The sequence below is a fragment of the Podarcis gaigeae genome (assembly GCF_964106915.1).
Source record: "Podarcis gaigeae genome assembly, chromosome: 2".
NCBI classification, from domain to species: domain Eukaryota; kingdom Metazoa; phylum Chordata; class Lepidosauria; order Squamata; family Lacertidae; genus Podarcis; species Podarcis gaigeae.
In genome coordinates this window covers 37,142,092-37,166,291 of record NC_139679.1, presented here as the reverse complement: position 1 = coordinate 37,166,291, position 24,200 = coordinate 37,142,092, and the positions used below count along the sequence as shown (strand labels likewise).

The window sequence follows — 24,200 nt, the reverse complement described above, 5'->3', positions numbered from 1 at the left end:
ATGGCTCCGCCCACTTCCATTCTAGAACTTCCCACTTGCCCGTTGGTCGGACTCTCCCCCTCCCTCCAGGAAGCAGCCATCTTTGTTTCGGGAAAACTCTTCACGGTCTTAAGGAAGAGGTGAAGCGCTTCCCAGCTAAGTGGCAGTGGGATTTCTTTTCTCCCCCCCCCCCCCTTTTAAGACAGTCAACCGAAACATCCCCGAGTAAGCAGCGGAGGGAACGGAAGGGAAAGTGGTGAGTATTGAGCACGCTCTTCCCTCCTGCCCTCACTCAACATGTCTGCGTGACACCGGCGAGGACTGCATATCTTTCTCTCAACAGCCGGGCAGGCGGGCGGGAGAGAGAGAGGGGGGAAGAGGCCTTGCTTGCGCAAAATGGCCGCCGAGAGCAGAAGGTGGCGCTCTAGGGCGGCGTCTCTATGACCGGGCATACTGGTGGAGTTGACTCTTCGATTGGGTTGGGGGGCTGGAGAGCGAGCGGGCCCGAAAGAGTCCCGACGAGGAAGGGACCAGTAGCTGCAAGAGAGTCGCGCGTGTGGGCGCCTAAGCCGCAGCGGTGCCTGGAGCTGCCCTCCTCCTGCATCTTTAACCGCCTCGCAGTTCTGCTAAATCCGCCCTCATCTCACTTTCCCCCTTATTCTCCCCCTTACTCCATTTCCACTCTCACAGCCCCTCCCCCCTCATTTTTAGACCCCCCCAACCTCCCCACCCCCTTCCCTTCCAGCTGCCCACGCCAGCCTAGTCTCCTCTGGGTGGCCTGAGAGGGTCTGATCCTTCTGCACCTTCATCGTTTTCCATATTCCACCCAACCGACCCCCCCCACCCCCTTTCAAAATCCGCTTCTCCTTATTCCGAAAGTTCCCGTCTCGTAGCTCCACGCCTCTGATTCCCTTTCATTCCTGGGAAGGCACTCGCCTCCTTCTTTTTTAAATTGCTAATATTAAAGTAAGGTGTTCCCTGCTTCCTCTGCCCCATATCTCCCAGGAAGACTTTGCCCTGCCTACTTCCAGTGCAACTTTTCTCTGGTGCTGGCCGCGTGTGTGGCCAAACCCTCTCTCCGCCACTACTCCTGTTGTCTTGAGAAACCCTCTTTTCCGAGTCTGCCTACCCCACCTTGCTTCTTGTATGTAAACAAGTTTCGTTGTTGTACTCCTTGTTGCCCTTCCTCTCATTTTTTGCATTGCATACTTACTTTGCTTTTAAATTTCAACCCTCACACTAAGCTTTCTGCATGCTAGATTCTTAGGGGCTTGACCTGTTTATGCAAATAGTATCTCCTCTTCTATATGAGTATTTTAAGGGGGCATGTAAAGACCAGTAACACTGATCTGACTTGTTGGGCTTCTTAACTTCTTTGAAATACTCCTTTTTTGGTGGTTGTAATAATTCTGGTCTGCTGTAATAATTGGGTTGGGGAAGATCTTGCTTGTAAACTGCTTTCTCCCCGCCCCCCCAACCTGCTCTGGTAGTCTTGAGGCTGAAGAGGAGGATGCCAAGGAAATTGCTGTTACCTTATAGATCTGTGTTTTCTCACCCTCGAGCTCCAAGGGGTTTGCATGATTCCTTGGCAATGAATGCAGCCAGAAGTGGCTACCGGGTCTTCTCGGCAAACTCCACAGCAGCCTGCACAGAGCTGGCGAAGAAAATCACTGAGTGAGTGTCTCACGTTTTTATGCATCTTGTTCTCCTGTATTAATGAGTTGCAATTAAACAGTATATGAACTGGAAAGTAAGCCATATTTCCTAAAATAGGCTTTTTGCCACATGCCTGAGTTTACATATTTCACTTCAGCCTACTTCAAGAATGTGTGACCCACCCAAGTGCTTAGCATTACTTTTGGTGAGCCCAATTTTTAAGACTCTTCATTTTCACTTTAAAATGTTGGGGCTTTAAGTGACAATTTAATCAGATTTAAATATTTTAAATTGAGTTTTACTGAGCCTTTTGTAAAGCAAGCATTCCTGGTGTATTATAAACAATGTGTGCACATTTGTTGATTCCATTTGTTGCTTTATTAAAGAGAGTTTGTAGTTTTCAACTGTTTTATGTGGTATAGCCATATTTTATTTGGGAATCTTGACAGTTTTTCTTCTTAGTACACTGTTAACTACCTTATCTCCTGTAGGTTGGAGAATTTGAAACTGAAACAAGATAATAATTACCCTTTTGTTCGTGGGTCTGCAACATTTGTCTGATATTGATGATATGCTAAAATCTGTTCTTGCATCACCCGGTCTCTCCCTGATTTGGGAGAAGGGTGTTGCCTTGTGTCTGATGTTGGTCTGATTTTGCAGACATTTGGAAGAAGTAAGAAGGGTCTCTGCTTTGGAGTGCTTCTGAAGTTTAGCAGTACAGTAGTAACATAATAGATTTACTGGAACAGGCCTGTGGCTCATCTAGTTCAGCATCCTCTTATCACAGTGGCCAACTAGAAGCCCATAAGAAGAACATGAGCACAACAACACTCTCTCCTTCTGTGGTTTCCAGCAACTGGTATTCAGAAGCATATTGCCTCTGACTCTGGAGGCAAAGTAGTCATTGTGACTACAGGGGCAAGCCTCTGCTTCTGAAGCCATGCACAAACTGGGAAACAAATATTTGTTGGGCATCACAAATGCCAGAATAAGAAATATACCCATCACTGGTGAAAGCATTTGTGGTCCCGTTTCTGCAGATCAAGCATTAGTTCAATCCAAAAGATGGTATCCTGCTGTGGCAACCCATTTGCACAGCTGACATCTGCTTGTGCGGTGAAACTTCCCATTCTCTCCCCCCCCCCCCAATCCTCCCAAATCTGCTCTGGACGGTTGGGGAACCCTGTGGCGCCGGTGGATACCTGTTAAGATGGGTGTGGCAGGGAGGTGAGGAAAAGGAATTCCGTTACATTCACTAGCACAACACTGGAGATCTCCCAAAGAAGTTGGGCAAACCCCTTTGGTTAGTCCAGTTAGCATCTCAAGGGTGCTTAGAGTGAAAAAAGAGACATTCATTCTGTGTTGCTGTTGTCACTTTCAGAATGACTGTGCTCCAAATCTGTGACCTTTTAAACAGCAGTAAAGCATAATTTAGTTAGCCTCTTAGTCTATATTTATAATAATAATCTCATTATACTTTTTGAAAATGAAAAACTGACAACCTGGAAAGCTTATGAACCATAACTTTCTATTTTGTATTTGTCCTAAGCTCAGAAATGTGTGCTCATGCTTTTCCCCGTCTCAGAAAGGTTTAGGATCAGTATGTCCCACAAAGGCTATGAAAAAGAAACCGTAAAGCTGATTAAAGGGGTAGCCTTCTAATGTGTTGTGTGAAATATCAAAAACAAATAAGCAAACTGGCTTTTGGTTTGATGTTCATCTTCCAACAAATCTCTGATTATAATATCTTGAAGCATAAATAGCTTTTCAGTGTAACTTGAAAGAGCCTGTGAAGTTGAAATTTACTATATTAAGTAACTGCTTATCTTGTAAATAATGCATATATGCTTGCTAAAATATTTGCTTAGTGATGACTTCTAATTAATGGCTGGTTCTTTTAAATTTATTTAAGATGTATATAACTTGTCCTTCATCTCTTCATCCTAGGGAGAGTTACAACATAACAAAAAAAGAGTAGGAATAAAAATTCCAGCACATCAATAGCAGCAACAGAACATCCCATAAATGCCCAAGCAAACAGATGGATCATAACCTAGTTCTGCCCTTGTCAGCAATGTTGGCATTAATAGTACTTCTAGAAGGAAAGCATTCCATAATTGGGATAGCACCACCAATAAGGTCCTATCCCATGTCACCATCTGTTGAATTTCCCCTGCTGGTGGGACAACTAGAAAACAACTGAATAAATTTTCTACCTGTATACCTTAGTATCTCTCTTTCTTCCTAGAACGTTTGAGCCACCTGAGGCCTACTTCAGTTTCCCCCAGTTAAATTTCTAATGCCAGAATTATGTAAGTTCCAGTATCCTAGGAAGAGTTAGACCAGGTTCTGCAGACTGAAATGCTTTTCAGTCCCTTCTTTTTAATGGGAAATTTGCTTTAAGAATCCTGCAGCCCTGGCTTTAGTTTTAAAATTCTACTTAAACTAGCTGTAAAACTCAGGGTAGATATCCTAAGCCACTTGGATATGTGTGTTTGCTCTTACTGTGATAATAGTTGCTTCAGGAGTGTTGTTCTGACCAACAAGCAGGATTGAAACTTTGTTGTGGCAGGCAGCAGTTTGTCAGTAAGCCCTGTCTTTAAGTGCTGAGTTTAGCTTTGCTGTTCTAGAATTGCATGGTGAGAAATCCTATGTTAGTAAGCTATTGTTGAGAATCTCTCTCTATGTGTGTGTCTCTTTCTAGGCGACTTGGTGCTGAGCTCGGAAAATCTGTGGTATATCAGGAAACCAATGGAGGCAAGTCAGGTTTTTCTTTTTCTTCTAGAGCATTTACTGAAGAACAGACTATAGACATTCCAAAATTGGGGGGGGGGGGGGAACGATGGGGGAAATTATCATTTTTTTAAAGTCTCAAGGCCATTTTCCCAATGACTATTCTCCTATTTTCAGAACCCAGAGATGAGCCCTTTGATTTTCTAGCTGTTTCCACAACACGTAAATAAAATTGCTAAGACTTGTTTGTCAATGGCTGAGTGAGCCTTTGACAAACCTATTCAATATGTGTATTAAAGATTTATTGTGCTTTTTTTACCCTTGCAAAAAGAACTGTTTTTTAAATTACATTTATACCTCACCTTTCTTCTAAGGAGCTCTAGGTGGCAAACATTGCCCCCCCCACAACACATTTTTTCATTCCCGGACCACATTTGTACCACTGTGGAGTGATAGTTGTGTTCAGATTCCGCCTCTTCTACCTAGTTTTGTGACCTTGGGCAAGTCCCTTGCCCCCTATCTTGCCTATTACTGTGTTTCCAGCTTTGGCCAACCAAACGTCTCTGGGAGACTACTACTTCTTCTTCTTCTTCTTCTTCTTCTTCTTCTTCTTCTTCTTCTATTTTATTATTTGTACCCCACCCATATGGCTGGGTTTCCCCAGCCACTCTGGGCGGCTTCCAACAAAGATTAAAAATACATAATGAGCAGGGCATGAGGACAACAGTGTTTCCCTGTTTGTCCCCAGCACCTGGTTTCCAAAAAGGTATACTGCCTTTCAACATGGATGATTAACTTTGTTCTTTCAGCTGATGAGGAGGGGCATCCATTGGCAGAGCTTAGGTGGAATGGTTTGGAAGAGTTTTGGACAACTTGCGTTGATGGACGGTGGTGGGAATGGCTTGGCAGGGTAGGACTTGCAGTCATCCCACCTGTTTGGATGCGCTAGTAATCCCTTCCCACGCTCACCACATCTAAACCGCATGCCCCTGTCCACTGATCACAACACGGATATTCCTCCAGCCAGCTTTAAATTGTGAACTGCTTTAGAATGCAACATGAACCCTAGGAAGGCTAAAAGAAAAAAAGAAAGTTTAAAAACACTGCAATACATCAGGCAGGCTTAAGCTATCAGACAGACTCTAAAGATCCATTATCTCAAAAAGACACTTGGAAAGCATTTTAATACTTTAATTTTGTGAAGTCTTTATGCTGGTCTACAATAGTAATAAAGTTGTTGTTGTTAAGTCTTTAAACCCACCCACCCCATTCCAGCCATGTTGCTTATACGTAGGTACCAGTAGGCTAATTTGCAAGGATTATTTTCAAATATCTGTGCTTCCTTTACAGAAACAAGGGTTGAAATTAAAGAATCTGTTCGAGGTCAGGATGTGTTTATTATTCAGACAATACCCAGGTGAGGGTTTGTGGGAGTTTTGTGTGCGTATGTGTGGATTGAATTCTGAATTTTATAAACCCACATCCTTTGATATGTGGGAACTCTGGTTGAGTGGATTTGTTCTGGACTCTTTCCTCTCTATTTATATGTGTAAATATACTTCTGCCATCCCTACTACCCATTCACCATCGTTAACAAGAGAGCCTATGATGTTATTAATGTTAGTTAATATTTTACACCAACAGTGTGGACTTTCAATCCGACACCTTAATGTGGCACTTAAAAGTGACAGTAAATGAAACCCAATGCAATTCCTCAGCCTGCAAAGCTCTCCTGAAGACTGTATTAGTTACTCTTCCATTTCCTTGCTATTTTGGGATCCTCTTTTTTTTTAAGGTTTTTGCTCCTTTAACTAGATTAATCTTTATAGCAGAACTCTATAATAAAATGCCTCTTGCCAGTAATGTGCCTGCTTGATAGCCTTTAGTGCTGTTTAGTTACAGCGCATCTGCCCAGGAGTTCCCTGCCTTTCTGGCTGTGTGCTGTAGCTTCAAAAATGATCCTATCTTGCCTGGTATTTAGTTTTATCCTTTCTCCATGTGGAGTGCCTCAACTGCCACTCTCTTTATCTGCTATGCAGATAACCTGCCCTGGTCAACTTTGGGAGCAAGGGCAGGATAGAAATTTAATCAATAATAATATCCAAGGAGCAGCAAGGGCAGTTCATGGGTGCTGTTTAAGTTTGTGGTGTTGGGAAGGTCTGAATCGCAGCAAAGCTGCGACTCAACAGCTCTGATGTATATGTATAAGGCACCCTTTCAAATCAATTTATAAAAGCAGATTTCCTTCTTCCTGCCTCCCAGATACGGTGTAGCTTGCTTGCCTGCACATATCTAGGTTAGTAGCTTGGGGTGCAGAAATAGCCTTAAAGAATAAAAAAAGAACTATTCTGTTTTAGTTCACACAAACCTCTCTGTCTGGTAAGAGCTTAATGCCCCAGATGATGAGGCGAGTTATGGGGCTGGGATGATGGCTCTTGAACCAGCACTGCAGTAGACGTGAATGGTGAGTAAGACTAGATAGTTGGTATCCTACCATGTACCGTATTTACTCAAATGTAATGGGCACCTTTTTGGGCCAAATTACATCACAAAAATTAGGGTGCTCATTAGATTTGATTTACATTTGGCGGCAAATACTGTTTTTATTTCAAAGTTTTGAAAATCGAGGAGCGCTTTAGATTCAGTGGTGCATTAGATTCCTGTAAGTACTGTATATCTATGATGCTGGAAAAACATTGCGTTCTTTCTCTCTCCCATTCCCCGTTTTTCCTGCCTTGAGACTTCTGAACAGTTTTAACCTAGGCCTATTTCCTTAACGTGTAAATGTGCCTAAAGTATTGGGGCTGTTGTTGTTCCTACTTGGCCATTATGAATCTTAGTTTAAAATCATAAGCATAAGTTGATAGCTTGTGAATAGTCCTAGGAAACAATGACTGTCCTTCCTTAGCCTCTGCCACCTTAAGCCACAGAAGGGGGAAACTGTGCACTGTTAACTTTTTGTCTTAATTGCTTGGGGGATGGAGTGGTTTTATGTAATTCTTGGCTACTTCCTTGATGGTGAACAAAGCTTTTTTGTGTATATAAACAGTGCAGTGTGGTGGAGATAGGAGGCAGAACAAACCAATTTGGAGAACGTTGGCAAATGTGTCAAGATAAATGGGGTTTAATTTTTCGAGGGAAAGCTTACAGTGGAAGAAATGAGAGCAGCTGGCTAAAACACAGACCTAATCACTCACATGTCTTTGAGAGCCAAAAGACTCCTAAGGGTATCATCTCAGATGATCAGGAAAGACTGTGGTCCAAATCCGGTGGAACGCCAAGTGCAGATGAAAGAAGGGTTGCAGCTTGAATGTTCACTGTGCTTCAGAGAGTGTGCTCCTAGAGTGCTTCCAGGTCCAGAGTTCCCCTAATACCTTCAGCAAGTGATTAGGCATGTTTAGGCCTTTTCACCTTCTGCCAACACTGTTTAGCTCCTTGTTGTAAAAGGCTACTGCTAACACACACACCCCCACACACACATTCTTTTTTGAAACTGGTGATCAATGGGTCTGTCAGGCACTATGTAAAAAGGAAAGAGCTATAGCTGGTGCAAAGGAACTTTTGATACATGTTGACATGGTGAACATTAACACTGCCACAGATGCCGCAATACCCTCTGTTTGGAAGGAATTGATCTTTTAGTGCAGTGGTTTTCAACCAGTGTGCCGTGGCACCCTGGGGTGCCTTGAATGACGCTCAGGGGTGCCGCGGGCAACACTGGCCTCTGTCCCTCTTTCCTTCCCTCCCTCCTCTGATGCCTTCTCATGCCTTTGCCTCCCAAAGGGTTGCACAGCTGTTTGTTTCAGCAGCCCTGGCTACAAGCTCTGCAGTTGACATGCATTTTAATCTGGCTTTCAGCTTATGATTGATTTTAATTATTTGGTTAAACGTTAAAATAGTTGTGTTTAACTGAGTTTTTATGGATAATGTCATTTTTGTAAACTGCTTTGAGGTTGTTTGCAAAAAAACCCAAGCTGTATTTTATGGAATAAAGAAATAAGATTGGTAACGGTGCACAGGCTGTTTACTGGGCAGTGTCTCCACCATTTCTGATATTTGCATTCAGAAACCCCTGGCAAGTTTCTGCAAAACCCCAGAGATTCTGTGAATATTACTTTGAAAACTTTTCATTTAGGTTAAAAAATGACTTTGTTTGCTGTGGTCTAAGAAATGAAATAAATGATTTTTTAAAATCTGGTCACATTATTTTGGCTGACATTGTCTTCTTCTTAGAAGAAGCTGTTTCTAGAATTTGACTGGCAGATGGATTATTGATTAATATTTTTGAACAATTTCAGAGATGTGAACACTGCGGTGATGGAGCTGTTAATCATGGCTTATGCACTGAGGACGTCCTGTGCCAAAAATATCATTGGGGTAATTCCCTACTTCCCCTACAGCAAACAAAGCAAGATGAGGAAGAGAGGCTCTATAGTCTGCAAACTCCTTGCTTCCATGTTGGCCAAAGCAGGTGAGTGAGCTGACCAGAAGCAGCAAGATTTTACCTCCCACAATAGATCTGACCCTGAAGAAGTGAGTGGCTGTTTTTGCAGAGAGAGACCTTCCTGCTATAAGAATACATTTCTTCTTTTTTTTTTGCAGAAAGAACAGCCAAAAATAATCCTAAAACAAGCCACATATTTAGGATGGCATTTCTAATACTAACAGTGATTTCTATTCAGAAAAAAAAACTAGAAATAGCTACCCTCAAACTAGTAATTTGATTTTATATAATATAACAAGAAACTCTTTTGGTGCCCTTGAAAAAGTGGTTGAATTTCACCACACCTTTCTCACAGGGTGTTTGTTAGGATAAAATAGAGGGTAAAAAACATACATATATATTTTTTCTTAGACAAAAGTTGAAATAGAAATGGAATTCTTAAAATTCCTGGCTTTGCTCACTGTGGGTAGGAGACCAGGCCTCTTTTTGAGAGACATAAGTTTGCGAAGGCTGGAGCAGTAAAGGTGACCACTAAAGTAACAAAGTTCACAGGAGGACTGTTGTCTGGGGCCTACTGAACCTTGGATGAAACCCTGTCTGGCTCTTTTTTTTAAAAAAAAAAAAAAAGCCCTGTTCTAAATATTGCACAAAAACATTGGCATAAAGCAGTGGGGGTTTTTTTAGTCTTGTTCTTGCTCTACGTGTTACTACTGTTTCAGTGCCAAAGTCCGTTGTGAGTCAACATCTGGTACATCCATCTAAGGTTCAGTGGTCCCTGTCACCTATAATGCAGAATGTGTGTGGCAATAATCATGATGGGTTACCCAAACCCAAGAGATCAGTTACCTGTTAGGAGTAAAATTTGTGAATGAGATTCTTTAAACCACTGTTTCTCAAACTATGTGATGTGGTGGACTAGCAAGCCCTACCCTCCTCGTCATGTGCCAGGGACTGGTGCCATATTTAGTTCCTGAAGCATCCTGCCCAACCTTGGCTGTGATGGAGCCACCATGGACTGGCAGCCAATGACTAGTGAACCAGCACTGGTCTGCAGACTACCTCTTTGAGCAGAAGTGCTTTAAACCCATGTTACCTGGGTACATCAATGTGACTGATACCCTACTGCACTTAAGCGAGTTTAATGGACTAACCTTTTTCTTTTGCCTGAGGGTCACATTCAACCTTTGCTAAACCCCAGAGTGGAAGTGGCTGAAAGGGAGCTGGTTACCTCGCTTGCACACAGACTTTGCACATGTTCCCTCTTCTCAGCTGATCCATTCATCTGCATTAGGCCACTGGGCAGTGGGGTGTGGAAGGAAAGAAGCTTACACCATTTCACCCACCTCAGCACCATGTCAACTTTACTTTCTTTCCCCCATATCAGCTCTTGCTGTCAGATTTAGTGAGGTCTTGCGAGGGTGGGTTGGGTGTGCATCAGGCCCCTAGGCTGGCAGTTAGCACCCTGGTGTAATGTATGTTCTTTCTTTTTTATAGGTTTGACACACATCATCACTATGGATCTTCATCAAAAAGAAATCCAGGGATTTTTCAGCTTTCCTGTTGATAACCTGAGGGCTTCCCCTTTCTTGCTTCAGTATATACAAGAAGAGGTGAAGTTACTTGGATCCATCAATAGTTATAATCTCAGCTTGATTAGAACACTGTTTAGTGCTGGCCTTTTTTAGACTTGTATATTGCTTATGCTTGCTATAGGCAACTAATCTTTGCTGTTAAAGGGGATCCCAGTTATATATCTTAACAGCCTCCTTGCTAAAAGTGCAAGCTGCTTGGCATGTTGGGAAGCATTTGCTGATAGCTTGGCTAATACTGGGGGTAATTTTCTTCATAGATTTTCTTCTGACTTTGCCTCTACCTGCTTGTGGTGGTCGTTAATGAATCCATGGTTTCATGTTTTAGTGTGGCCCTGAGCTAGTCAAATATATATATATGGACGGGGTCTAATTACTTAAACATCCTGCAGCAATGAAAGTAAAAACTGTGTAGAACTATTTAAAAGCCAATTTTAGTTGAATGTCTCCCAGTGTTTTGAGAATGATGATACCATTGCTCTCAGCTGTCACCCTATGTAACAAAAGAGCAATTTTATTTATTTATTTAAAAAACCTAATTCATTCTGTGTCAGAGTTTAACTGCTTTTAATGTCTCACCATGGTTTCAATGTGCTCCAGATTCCTGATTACAGAAATGCAGTAATTGTAGCAAAGAGTCCTGATGCTGCTAAGAGGTAAATACAGTTTAATTTTGATGTGAATAAACCCTACAAAATCAGCTTGTACAGGCAATGTTTAAAGATGCCTTAGCACTAGAGATTAAATGGTTGATATGTGAGGAATTGGGAAAAGAAAATCAAAAGGTGATTGGTTTCTGTTTTCTCTCTTGCTGGAGAAAGTGACAGGCTCTGCTAGGAAACAGTTTCTTTTTATCAGAAGTATAGCAAGGAGATGCACCAAGAACTTGTGGGAAATGCTGAAATGCTCTTCTTCATATTCTTCAACTGCATACCTTAAAACACCAGTGAGAAACCCTGAAATAGATTTTAAAGATATATGATAAATTCATCCCCCTCTGAGCTGCAAAAAGTTCTGTGGAAGGATAGTGTGGGAAAAGATCTTCTTAATATAATTTAATAGGCATGAACCTAGGGCAGTTTTTAAATATAGGATGGCCACTGGAAAACTGCATCAGTGTGGCAGATAGAGTGTTTAAAAGATGCATAGCCCAATGCATTTCTGGACCACCACCTATAATTGGAGAGCTTTATTCAGTATCTAGCTCAAGAACAACTGACATGTCTCCCTTAGTTTTCCTGAATTGAAGTGGTAATTCTCTCTTTTTAAAAATCAAAATGGAGTGACAGTTGATGCAACTGCAGCACCTTCAACCTGTTTGGACCTGGTGCATGCACAGTCTTCATCCCTTCCTATATCTTTTTACCATTCAATAACTTAGCTGTGTTACTCTTATGTGACTATTCTGGTGTGTCCCTATAGACCATATGAAGGAAACCAAGAATATATGTAAACTGCTTAGGGGTTTTTCTTGAGGTTTTTTTTTTTTTAAGGCTTGGGATCAGTCCATCCATGCCAGTAGAAAAACAGTTTGTGTGTACTGATCCTTCTTGTTCAATTACATCAGCTTCCAGTGAATACCAGTATAAATATTTTTGAACCTTTGGAGACACTGTTTCTGGAATACTTTGAACAGTTGATCACTTTGAGACACTTTCCTCTTTTCCCTTTTGAGTGGAGTGTAAAGTAATGCTAAGGAGATCACTCCCATCAGCACAAGGATTTCTGCTTTCCAGATGGAATGGTCTCCCCTCTCCTCCTGCATGCTGTTCTGGAGGAATTTTCCAACCTCCCAGGGCTGATCTGAGTGTGGGGTGGGGTGAGCCCCATTGTGTTAGTGGTACTTGCCCTGGCTTCTGCCAGCACAGCTATTTAGATTAATCCAGACCTAGGTTATATCTTTAGTTCAACATTTGAAGTTATTACAGAGACAGAGGAAAGGAGCATCATGTTTTGGAAGTGTTTGACACACTTCCAAAATAAATAGCATCTGCTTTTCATATTAAAGTGGCAGAAGGTGATTGTGCATGGAGTCCATTTTGTTAAAAGGAAATTGAAAAACAGTAGTGAAAAGCAACATTCTTAAGCATTAACTACTTATTGTTAGTTGAAAAAGCAAACTCCTTTCCCAAGCTGAATCCTGTTTAAATGAAGCACATGGAAATGAGCTAAAGCAGAGGACTTTTCAAAAGTGAATGTATTTCACCCCACTAATATCTTGTTGCTTTTATGTAGGGCCCAGTCTTATGCAGAGCGGCTACGGTTAGGACTAGCGGTTATCCATGGGGAGGCTCAGTGCACAGAGCAAGACATGGATGATGGACGCCACTCTCCTCCAACAGTAAAAAATACCACTCTGCACACTGGTCTGGAGCTACCCTGTATGTTGTTGCATTTTTCTTTACTTTTATTTTCCTTTGGTTTGATGTGCAAGGCATTTCAACGTAAGAGCCATCTGAATTCTCTGCTGGGGAAACAAACTCTGCACACATAATAATTTGTAGCTATCTAAAGGGAGATAAGGAACCAAGCAAAATTAAGTTGCTTTTAAATCAGAGGTCATGCACACATCCAGGAATAATCTGCAATCAGTTGTTTAATGGCAACACCAGAAGCATTAACTTTCTAAAATGAAAACTGGGTGATTTGTGTGTGAAAGGACTGGTCCTGAAAACCTGGGCTGAGCATGTGCTCAAATAGGGTTGCCATATTTCAAAAAGTAAAACCCTAAATACCAGTAAGTTTCACCACCACCACCACCCCTCCTCCTCCCCTCCCCTTTGAGGAGTATCTAAAGATGACCTTTTAAAGGGTGGCTGAAATCAGTGCTGTGAGGCATAATTTTTGCGCCTCAACACAGTTCATTCAGAATTGCTTAAATGTGACAAGGTTTGTTTGTTTATGTTCAATAATAATAACAACAGCTATTTGAACTGTCTTTCATTTAAGTGAAACAAAATGTCCACTATGAGGTCTCTTTCATACAAAGCATGAAAGATGAATATGCATATTTCAATGAAGCTGTGATTCTGATGTTGGGTTTTTTATTCCTTAGTTATGATGGCCAAAGAGAAGCCACCAATAACAGTAGTTGGAGATGTTGGAGGTAGAATTGCCATCATTGTGGTAAGGAACTAAAAGGCCATGATGACGAATGGGATTTTTTCCCTAGGTTTCATTACATCTCAAATATTTATGCCTGGATGCAGTTGGGATTTCAGGACTGGGCTAGAAGCCATGCAGGAAAACTAAACAGTCACATTGTATTGTCTGGTTTCACTTTTTTTCTACTAATTAAATAAGGAAGTTATCCTCTAGTATTAAATGGCCTTATGAGGCTGTGGTATAAATTCCTGTTAGTTTTCTATCTGGAAAGAAAATCCAACTCTGATAGACAGTGACACCTCACTGAGTGAAGCTTTAGGGTTCATTGCTAACCTCCTGGACAAAATTCTAGGTACAGTAGCCTTTCCATTTGGAGGGATGATTGTTTTAAGATGCAAGACTAGACATCCTGGCCTATCCAAGCTTGTATAGTGTGCATGTTGCCACTGTGTCATAGAACTCCATATTAAAAAGCTTTTCAGAACCTCCTACCCAAAGGTCCCTATTCTGGTTTCTCAAACAGTCAACAAAATTGACAGGGCCTTGTGCCAAACCAGTACATTTTGTGTAGTCTGTGTGACTAGCTTCCTAGTTCCTGCCTTTCCACAAGACACTTCTTGGGTTTGTAACCAGGAGCATGGGCAGCTTGCATTCTGTACCTCTCCTTGAGAGAGAGCTAACTAAAGCCATTTTTGTATTTTCAAATATATCTTTGCCCAAAGAAGCATTTTCATGTATATTTTCCAAACAGCACTCCTTCATAAATCTTTGGAAAGTTTGTGCCTGTCATGTGCTCATTATAGGAACTTAGCCCTGTCCAGGAAGCAGACTCATACCATGCTGGTATAAATACCTGCTACTGAAATCCTTATTGGCAATGTACCAAAAGTTCATATGTAACTTTAGGTTAGACACTGAAGCATCTTCAGATTATTCCAGATTTGCCAAAGTGGTTACATACTGCTTGTGGGACAGTGGAGCAGTTTGTGCTTGCTAATAACTTCCAGATTTAACTGGGATGTGTTTTGCTTCTCAGGATGACATCATTGATGATGTGGAAAGCTTTGTGGCAGCTGCAGAAATCCTGAAAGAGCGTGGTGCTTATAAGATCTTCATCATGGCAACTCATGGGCTTTTGTCTGCTGATGCTCCACGTCTAATTGAAGAGTCATCAATTGATGAGGCAAGTCTTGGTATATTGCTCTAGGGGCAAGATTCCCTCTTATTTGTGTATTGGTGTTGTTTTAAATAGCAAATGATGGATTTAGATTGATCAATAAGTTGACAGATTTGTATATGGAGTACAAGACTGTTGCACATTCTGAATATATAAACACACAGCATCAGTTGGCTTCTGCATGAATCTAGCTGTTGCTGGACGAGGATTCCCATCAGCCCCAAGCAGAATGATCCATTTTCAGGAATGACAGGAATTGTAGTACAACATCTTGAGGACTAGCCCCCTGCCCTGCTGCAGCATATATTTTTCAGTAGCTGGTAAACTAACTGGAGTTAAAGAGTTTTGCTGAGATTGAAACCAAATGGTACTGGTTCATTACTCCAAGAAAAAGAATAGCTGGTTTAAACAAGAACCTTACAAACAGGGATTCCCATTCTTCCACTACTATAGCTCAACACTTAAATGTTTTCTGACTACAGAAACACAGAGCTGTGCTGTGGTGGCTGCCTGTCTCAGTAATCTCATACTTCAGACCAGGGGTAGGAAACCTAAGGCCCGTGGGCCAGGTGCGGCCCAATCACCTTCTCAATCCGGCCTGCGGACGGTCCAGGAATTGGCATGTTTTTACATGAGTAGAATGTGTGCTTTTATTTAAAATGCATCTCTGGGTTATTTATGGTGCATAGGAATTCGTTCATATTTCTCCCCCCCCCCCAAAAAAAAAATATAGTCTGGCCCACCACATGGTCTAAGGGACAGTGGACTGGCCCACAGCTGAAAAAGGTTGCTGACCCCTGCTTCAGACCATAACATTTTTCCCACCAAGAGGAATGCTGTGCTGTAGTGCCTCCTTCCTCCTTGTCTTACTGCTTGTGGAAACTTGAAGCTGCATCGATGTGGCTGCATTTTTCCAAGCAGGAAAATGCAGCAGATTGCTACAGCGGCAATACTTGTGGTGCATTTTGTCTTCTGGCCTAGAGGTTTACAGTCGAGAGCCATTAACACAGTGCCCATCTATGCAAAACACTGAGTTGTACTCAGATTACACCTACTGAAATGAATGGACCTAATTTAGCCACTCATTTCAGGGGGTCTACTCTGAGTAAAACTTAGTTGAACACCATTCAATATGCTTTCCCCATGACCAGATATTATGGGAAATTGTAGGTCTAAGTGTCTTTCTAGGATTTTAGCACTATTTAAATAAAACTGCAGCTGTACTGCTAGATTTGTCTTAAATCCTAGGTTTAAAATTTAGGCAGACAAGCATTGAAAGCCCCAGCCACCTTTGGTCCAGGTGAATTGTTGCTTTTTCAGTGAGTGGGTGCTGCTGAGCTTATTACTTGACACTTCATACTAGAACTAGTGTTTCAGCTTGCTTGCTTGCTTGCTTGCTTGCTCACTCACAACCCTCCTTTCTCTGGCCCATCTGTTTATCTCAAGCAGTTCAGGCAGCAGCAGCTGTTTCTGAGGAGCAGAGGCGCCAGGTGTTGCTTTCAGCTGCCTCTCCTGTTCTCCTTACTACCAGCTGCCCTGTTCTCTTGCAGCTTTATAATTTTCTTTGTGGTTCTTGCAATAATTATATTAATGACACCTCCAACTATTGCGGGGCATCAAATGCAAATACCTTACACAATCTCAAAACTTTGGCTGCAACCTCTATTTCCATTAAGGAATTTAAATGCAAATGCACACTGTGTGTGTTTGGTGACCCATCAAGGAACTTCTGGTTTGATTTTATTTTTCAAAAGTTAGATCCTGTGAATTATGTTTCAGCCACATTTCTAAATTTAATCTTTTTACTTCCCTGTGCACTGCTAGGTGGTGGTCACCAATACAGTTCCTCACGAAGTGCAGAAACTGCAGTGTCCCAAGATAAAGACTGTGGATATCAGTTTGATCCTCTCTGAAGCCATCCGCCGAATCCACAATGGGGAATCCATGGCTTACCTCTTCCGCAACATTACCATGGATGATTAGATTCTCTTTATCATTCCCACATCCTCATTCCTTAAATAGAAGGGAGAAAAGAAATGTGCAAGGAAATATGCATGAATCGGCAGTGCCACAAAGTTGATGCTATTTGGGTGGGGGAAGCATTATTATGGGTCTGGGTGTCAAGAGAGTGATGCCGTGAGGCCCAGGTATTTCAATTTCACTGGCCAACAGTTCTCGGAGCCAGCTAGATCAGGGTGCAAATAGGCATTGCAGTCTGTTTTAAAAACCGATACTAGTGGTGGCCTTCTGTTCTTGTTCAGCAAATCTTGTGTATTCAATTGCTTACAGAGATTTGACTTCATAAATTCTCTAGTCATGCATGTCTTCAAGCTCTATGGAAGGAGATGTGATTCTTCTTGCACTGCTGGAATGTGCAATGCCCTCTGACTGCCTTTGGAGCCATTCTTAATATGGGTGCAGCAGAGCTTCCTCTTGCGAAACCATCTACACATAGGTACATTTTACTGCAGTCTAGGTAATTTGATCAGCAATAACATAGCATGATGCTAAGGGGTTCCAAAGTCATGGTAGGAACTAGAATGTGCTACCTCTCCTCCTCTATAGAGCCCTAGGTTCCAGTTCTGCCTAGCTGGCCATGTAACAAGAGTATATAACATTTTAAGACTCTTGCTACAGTTTGTGAGTAAATTTGTAAGATTAAGTTCGGTCTGATGGGATTTGCTTCTGGTGGTATTCTGTGTTCCTTCGTGGCCAAAAATTAAAGCACATCGGCCAGAAAGTATAGAAACTTCCATGTAATACCTTCCTGTGTGTTTTACACAGCTGTACTCTTGATGCACAATGGTAAATCTAGAACAGTTTTTTATCTGTTGCGTCCCTAAGAGAGAATTCTATAGTGCTATCTATTAACATATAGGGTGATTCTGCCGGCTGCCCAGTGCAGTGTTTCTTAAAACATTTTACTGAGAAGGTATGCAAAATTCAAATCTTTTTGAGACAGTCCCATTATATGGCAGCCTCCAGCTAACAGTGAAACTGCCTACCCCTTGTGCTGTGTTCTCCTAGGGTGCTAGTGTTTGACCTGTAAGATTCCTGCAACTGTCTAGCATAACCTTTTCTTTGTACCTTTCGGTTGTTGAGGTCCAATGACTCCCAGCCTCCCTGGTCATTGAGTCATGCTGGCTGGGGTTGATGAAGCTGTAGTCCAGTAACACCTGGAGGGCCCTAAGTTCCCCATTCCTGATCTAAGCAATAGAACGCTTGGTCATTAGTAAGAATGAATAGCATACTTATATGACAAATTACCAACCTCTTTAAGGTCTGCTAAGTAACAAAACACTCTCTTCAAGACAGTTCACAAAAGCAGCTAGTGTTAATTGTATTTACTCTGATAACTGTTTGATTAAAAGCAAGAATGTTGCATTTGCCAACTACTGGAGGCCTAAGGCTGTCGTTCCACTCTGACTGGGCAATTGGGGTGAGAGATGACTAGGTACCAGCTACAGTCACTGCTTGGCTGCCTGGTGGCTGCTACTCAAAAGCCCACTCAGTGTTACTAGCTATCATAGAGATGGAGAAAAGGGAAGCAAGCCTGATGCTGCCCACCATACTGATCTGGCAGTTCCCTTTGAGGGAGCCCCTGGAACATGACCCAGTCCTTTGCTCTGCAGTGGCTCTGCCTGGTCCAATCCCTTTAGCCCTGCTCCCCCGCTTTGGGCCCAGTTGTTCCCTTACATTTTCTAGGACCAGACCCTATTTCTTTTTAACAGTTCAGCTGAAGGAAGATTTAGATCAAGGTAGCTTTTTCCTTATCACGTGTGATGGTGTAACAGGAGAAAAACTGCACCTGATGAAATACTTATTCCTGAGAGTGGACTTAAAGGGATTGAAGGTCTAAGAAACTCTACACCTCTGGCCATAGTTCTTGTCAGCTTCCAAAACCCCCTCTCCTGGCCACCTTGTTAACAACTCAAATCACCATGTGAGGGGTTTTCCCCAAGTCCCACTTTATCAGCTCCACCAGCTCTTTGCTTCAGTCTACGATTGAACCTGTAGTAAACCTTCGTCTTGGCTCACTGCCCCCCAGCTTCCTACTGAGAGTGGCTCTGACCATTACAACACAGGCTCCTCTACAGTGTAATGACTAAAGCAGTGGAGGTGTGAGAATTCCAACTACTCACTGCCACTGTGAACATGAGGCACCAGAAGCTTAGAAAGAGGATGTATGAATCATCCTTTTAGCACGCTTTGTAGCAGCCAAACCACTTAGGTCCTTGGCTCACAACAGCTCTTCTTATCTCAGCCTCTTGCATAGGACCTTTTCCCAGTCAAACTGAAGACAGATACTGTATACTATGTTCTGTTCCAGAAATTTCACGTCTCAAGCTCTTGCCTGGCCTGAGCATCAGGCTTGCTTTCAATAAGTCAGCTTTCATTAACTCAGCAGTTAGAAGACTAATTAATACTCCATGGTGTCATAGCTGCTCAGCCAATTGCTGTCAGAAGCTTTACTACCAAGGAGTATTTTTTTGTTTACTGCATTACAATAGAGAATACATGGGCAGCCAACATACCCTTCAGGTGTTGCTGGAATAGCTGCAACGGGTGGAGGTTGGTGTCCAGCAACTTATTGAGTGCATTCCACTGGCTACACCTGGATTATAGGATCTTGAGAGTGCATTCAGATACTCGTATTGAAAGATGAGAAAACAAAAACCTGCTGTGGACTAAACAACCCATTTGTTAACTAATTATCAACAGCCACATTCTGACGCTAAACAATAAATGGTCCCAATAGCCATGGCAACAGGATGCTAAAACAGCAACATTTCATCAGCCATGCAAGCAGATATTCTGGCACACCCAGGCACGGTTTAAGTGCCTTATGGGTGAAATGGCAATTCTAATTCACACTAGAGATTGTAAGAACAGAGCCCAAGCATGCAGTATCTTCTAGACTGATAAAAATGGAACCAACTTGTAATGTTGAAACTCTCCCTTAATAGCCTAAGTTATCAAAAACACAGGCGAGGCTTTCAAAAGTACCATGCAGAGTGTCTTCTTCACTTATCTTTTTTTTGGGGGGGGGTTGTTATTCACCTTTCCCCAACATATTTTCCCTCCAACTCAAGCACATTTTAAAATGTATATCATTCCATATTAAATTACAGACAAGAAAACTGCAAGTCCAGGACAGGCTTTTAACTGTTCAGCAAGTAAAGTTTCCTCCATTTATGTATGCAAAAGTGCACACAACACAACTTAACTACCTTTCTGTCTCATCACGGCTACTTAGGTATGCACATCTTGTTGAGATGCTGTCTTTTAAAAGCCCTCCCAGATGGCTTTAAACACAAGCAATACCTTGGGATAGGTTTACTATGAATCCTGAGCATTAGAGCAAAATTACTCTCATCCATTGCTGTGATTTTTATGAACTTGGATTCAAAATTGTCTGAGAAACTTCTAATGTTAACAGTTAAAGTATTAGCGGCATTGTGTAAAGTTGTGGGTAAAGTCCCAAACATTGTGAGGTCTCCTTTGCTCTCAATCGGTTCAAATATTCATGATGGATTTCTGTTGCCAGTTTTACAACGATGAAAACCACCTATATTCATGTTGGAGGGTTAAAATGTTCATCTGTGCATTATCATACTGCTTTGTTTGAACACTATATTGGTCCTTAATGTTCTAAGCAATTTGGCAGAGACAATTGATATGTCAAGACCCTGGACTACAACAAGAGGGATGGTGGATGAGAATTAAAGTGATGTAAAAGTGTTACACGTGGCATTTGAATTTTGTTTCTGTCCACACTAATCCTAGAGGGTTTTCCTTACATATTCCAGTTGTTGCAGCATTTTCCCTTTAGTCTTGTAGGTTTTAGAAAGAAAGCCCATAACCTCTCCTGTTCCATCACCTCCAGCTCCTGGGGAAGACTTGAAGAGGTTATTTTTGCTAGTTTAAGTTAGAGCTTTTGGAGGGAGCTGGCTTTTGGTTTTAAATGGGAAATCACTTCTTTTTCAGATATTTAGAATATTTTTTTCCAGATGCATAACTTAAGTTTTTTAGCTGCTTTGACATTTTAACATTTATCCCCCTCATTCTCATTTTGCTCTGTTTTGCTTTTTTTCATGCTCCTTTTTAATTAGGGTGACAGGGTGATGCAACAAACCCACTTACTAGTGCAGACAGTTGCAACCTCCATCTCAAGTAAACTGCCCGCCTCAAGCTGAAGCTATGGGAGAAGGGAGTATAATTTATACCTCAGCTTTCTGAGATTCTAAGACAAAAGAAGTTCTGTCATGCCACACCATGCAACTGGTCACAAAACAGCACACAGAACATGATCCAAGTTTCACAGAGAAGGTAAACCATACAACTGAGAAATGGGCAAATGTCTAGTAGCCTTCTTGCGTGATCAGAAAAAGCATGCTTCCATTGCATTTTATCTTTTTCAAATTTGATTATGTTTACAACCATGCAGAGTCTTATCTTAATCAGAGCTGTCAAAATAAGAGTGGAATTTTGCCACTTGCTGTGGACATGCAAAACAAAATAAAAAACCCTAGATACTTCAGAAAGAACCTTGGTGTGCTTTTGAGAAACAGGGCTGAAACTGGTCCTGATCTGATGCACTGCCTAATAGATCCTGGTCTCTTCCTTGTAGAACCAGAAGGCAGTTTGATCAGGGCTTATATGCAAAAAAGTAACACCTTAGCCTGTACACCATGGTAGGATCTCTGGCCTCTGTTTTGAACATTCTAGGTGTATTATTCCTTTGCGCAAGCTGTGAAGATTGCCTTCTTGAGCAGACATTTTATAATGTATCCAAAGAAGAGGTGATTTATTCAGAATATTCCTGTAGTGTTTAACATCTATGAACCCTTTGTGCATTTCTCAGAGATACTGATGGTGCAGTGGGTAGTATGAAAAGCCTGCTGTCATGCACATGCAGTCAGTTGTTTTTAGTCTTCCAAATCAGGGTGAAGTGGGGGGAAAATCTAAGCATCTACTTTTTTTCAAGCTTGCTTGCTAGAGCCTGTTCTCAACTGCTATGATTGCTGCTAGGAATCCCAAACAAAGATCCTTTTCAACCATTGGAATGGGAACTTTGTTATTTTAAACCTTATTTATTGACTTCGATACTAACCTGAGAAAGGAACTTACCATGATGGAGCTTTGTGGGTTGGCATAAGGAGGCAGCAGCCACTGTAACACCTTAAATTAATCTTGCAGTGACTGTCACTTCTTGACAATGGCGCACTTTGCACCTTGTTTTTCTTTTCAGTTTTCCTTTCTGTTTGGGAGCCCATGATTGATTTTTAATAATTTTTGCTTTGTCATGAGCAAAACTGCAAGCAAACCCTAGAGGGAGGTGCACAGAGAGAAAAATCTATGTACATGCCCTTGCCTTTGGACACAGGACACAGCCTTCCACTTGCATGTATTTTTATGATAACCTGGAAAGCTCTTCCACACTAAGGGCTCGTCCAGACTGCCTTTTGTGCTGTGTTTCTAGACACAGGTTGGTGCTTTAAAGCTTTGTGTCCAAGTGTTGTTTTTTTGCCAAAGCACTTTCCCCAGGGAAATCCATGTTTTACTGCTGAATTGGAGAAAATGGCAATTGGATTCTCTGCAGATTTGCTCAGATTCAGCAATAAAACATGGGTTTCCCTGAGGAAAGCACTGGGACCAAAAACAAAACAAAACCCCACAACACTCAGACCCAGAGCTTTAAAGTGTGTGCCCATGTCTGGAAAGCACAGCTCAAAAGGAAATCAGATGAGCCTTAAGAGACCAAGGTATGAACAGTATGTTCAGTGTATGAACAGTGCCAATCAAATGCTAAACATGCCCTGGGAATAATTTCCCATAACAGAAGGCTTAAAGGGGGTTAAGTGAGTATCCTTCCTCAAAGAATTATCACATGCAAGATTACACACTTTAGGTGTAATCTTACACATTTCCCTGCATAAATTTCTCCTGGGAAGTGAGGTGTTTTTGAATATATCATATGATCAGTAGGACTCGTGAGGTTTTAATTTTGCTCCTGAAATGAAGATCTGCCTGAGGTTTTATAGAATATAAATACAGTAGAAGGTTTAGAAGGGATTCCTGCGTTTTGTAGTGATACAAAATAACTGAACTAGGCTTGTACATCAGTAACAGCTTCAACAAGACATGGAGAATTCCACATGATCCCCTATTTTAGAGGCGGAAAATCTGTTGCAGAGTTTCAGATCCATGCTTATGATAGAATTGATGCTGCTAGCTAAGGACCTTGTGAAGGATGCAGTGGGTGAATCATTCTGTTAAAACGAAAAGCAAATCAAAGTATCATTCCAGAGGGTCTTTAATTCTTGTAATTTGAAGGTCCTTGTTTAATAACTCAGTATTTGGATTTAGCAATGCCAGAGCTTAATAGCCCTTTTGAGTGCCAGCAACTGAAAGAGAAAGTGACATTTCTTCCCTTACATACCTGGAATTGTTTATACAACCAATGGGGCAAGCTGTGATTGTAGTTATGAAGGCTTGTTATAACAATGTGATCAGAGAAAATGGTCACAGATTCCCTTTCCAGCTGTTGTCTTCAAAATATCCCAAGAGCTGCTGGTACTTATCTCTAAACTGGAAACAGCAATTAAGGTGTGCCAGCAATTATGAGGAGTCAATTGCAGATTATGTTTAAACAGTGCACACACATCAGCTGCGGCCCTCTGACTTGTTATAGTCAGACATCATTGGTGAGCAGAAATCTCTAGTAAGCGAAGCTGACTACCCACTTTCCTGAGAAGAGTGAAGGAACACAAAAAGGATTCAGAGGGTGAATTAAACAAAGGATGCTGTACTGTAACCCACGGCTTTGGAGCTGTTATCAGGTGGCTCCACTCACAACAGTAAATAAGTCGACAGTTGTGCTTCTTCCAAGTATATGCCAAGAATTGTCTGCGTCCAAGTAAGCACTTGAGGAAGCTTATAAACACATGATTTTAAATCTACAGCTATATCTCTTTAAGAGTTTCTAGTGTGAGTAAGGTAAAGGTAAAGGGGACCCCTGACCATTAGATCCAGTTGTGACTGACTCTGGGGTTGTGGTGCTCATCTCGCTTTATTGGCCGAGGGAGCTGGCATACAGCTTCCGGGTCATGTGGCCAACATGACTAAGCCGCTTCTGGTGAACCAGAGCAGCGCACGGAAATGCCATTTACCTTCCCGCTGGAGCGGTACCTATTTATCTACATGCGCTTTGACGTGCTTTTGAACTGCTAGGTTGGCAGGAGCAGGGACCGAGCAGCGGGAGCTCACCCCGTCACAGGGATTCGAACCACCAACCTTCTGATCGGCAAGTCCTAGGCTCTGTGGTTTAACCCACAGTGCCACCCAAGTCCTTCTCTAGTGTATTTATGCACTAAAATGAAAACTGCAAGAATTGCTTTTCTGAATGAGGCCAAGGTGCATCTAGCCTAGCGTTCTGACTTGCAACCAACCAGGTGCCTCTAGAAGCTTATGAGCAGAGCAAGTCATGCTGGGAATAGTCACATCCTTGTTTGTC

At 41.9% G+C, this 24,200-nt stretch overlaps 1 protein-coding gene and 1 long non-coding RNA gene across 7 annotated transcripts; one reads left to right on the top strand and one right to left on the bottom strand.

Moving 5' to 3' along the window:
* The first annotated feature begins 23 nt into the window (after positions 1–23).
* Positions 24–20,428, top strand: PRPSAP1 (phosphoribosyl pyrophosphate synthetase associated protein 1). Of its 6 annotated transcripts, none has more exons than XM_083725701.1 (11): positions 24–235; positions 1,519–1,653; positions 4,340–4,392; positions 5,719–5,785; positions 8,667–8,839; positions 10,307–10,422; positions 11,002–11,057; positions 12,637–12,782; positions 13,457–13,527; positions 14,543–14,689; positions 16,508–20,428. In XM_083725701.1, exons 2-11 carry the CDS (start codon positions 1,571–1,573, stop codon positions 16,664–16,666), a joined length of 1,071 nt encoding a protein of 356 aa, XP_083581827.1. In that variant the 5' UTR covers positions 24–235; positions 1,519–1,570; the 3' UTR covers positions 16,667–20,428. The 6 variants fall into 6 exon arrangements, with proteins under 6 accessions (XP_083581827.1, XP_083581828.1, XP_083581826.1 ...); XM_083725702.1 differs by having other exon boundaries at positions 73–235; positions 1,542–1,653; XM_083725700.1 differs by lacking the exon at positions 24–235 and adding an exon at positions 338–395.
* On the bottom strand, positions 19,729–23,789 carry LOC310838413. The gene is made up of 2 exons (XR_014560965.1): positions 23,127–23,789; positions 19,729–22,012 (listed from the first exon to the last, which is right to left on the bottom strand). It is a non-coding gene; the product is annotated as an uncharacterized lncRNA (long non-coding RNA).
* Positions 23,790–24,200: the final 411 nt, after the last annotated feature.

Excerpts from the sequence above, each read along its gene's own strand:
- PRPSAP1 (XM_083725699.1), top strand. The coding sequence starts at position 1,490 with ATGCCAAGGAAATTGCTGTTACCTTATAGATCTGTGTTTTCTCACCCT. Across the intron at positions 1,654-4,339 it reads CTGGCGAAGAAAATCACTGA|GCGACTTGGTGCTGAGCTCG; the intron begins GTGAGTGTCTCA and ends GTCTCTTTCTAG. Across the intron at positions 12,783-13,456 it reads CACTGGTCTGGAGCTACCCT|TTATGATGGCCAAAGAGAAG; the intron begins GTATGTTGTTGC and ends TTTATTCCTTAG.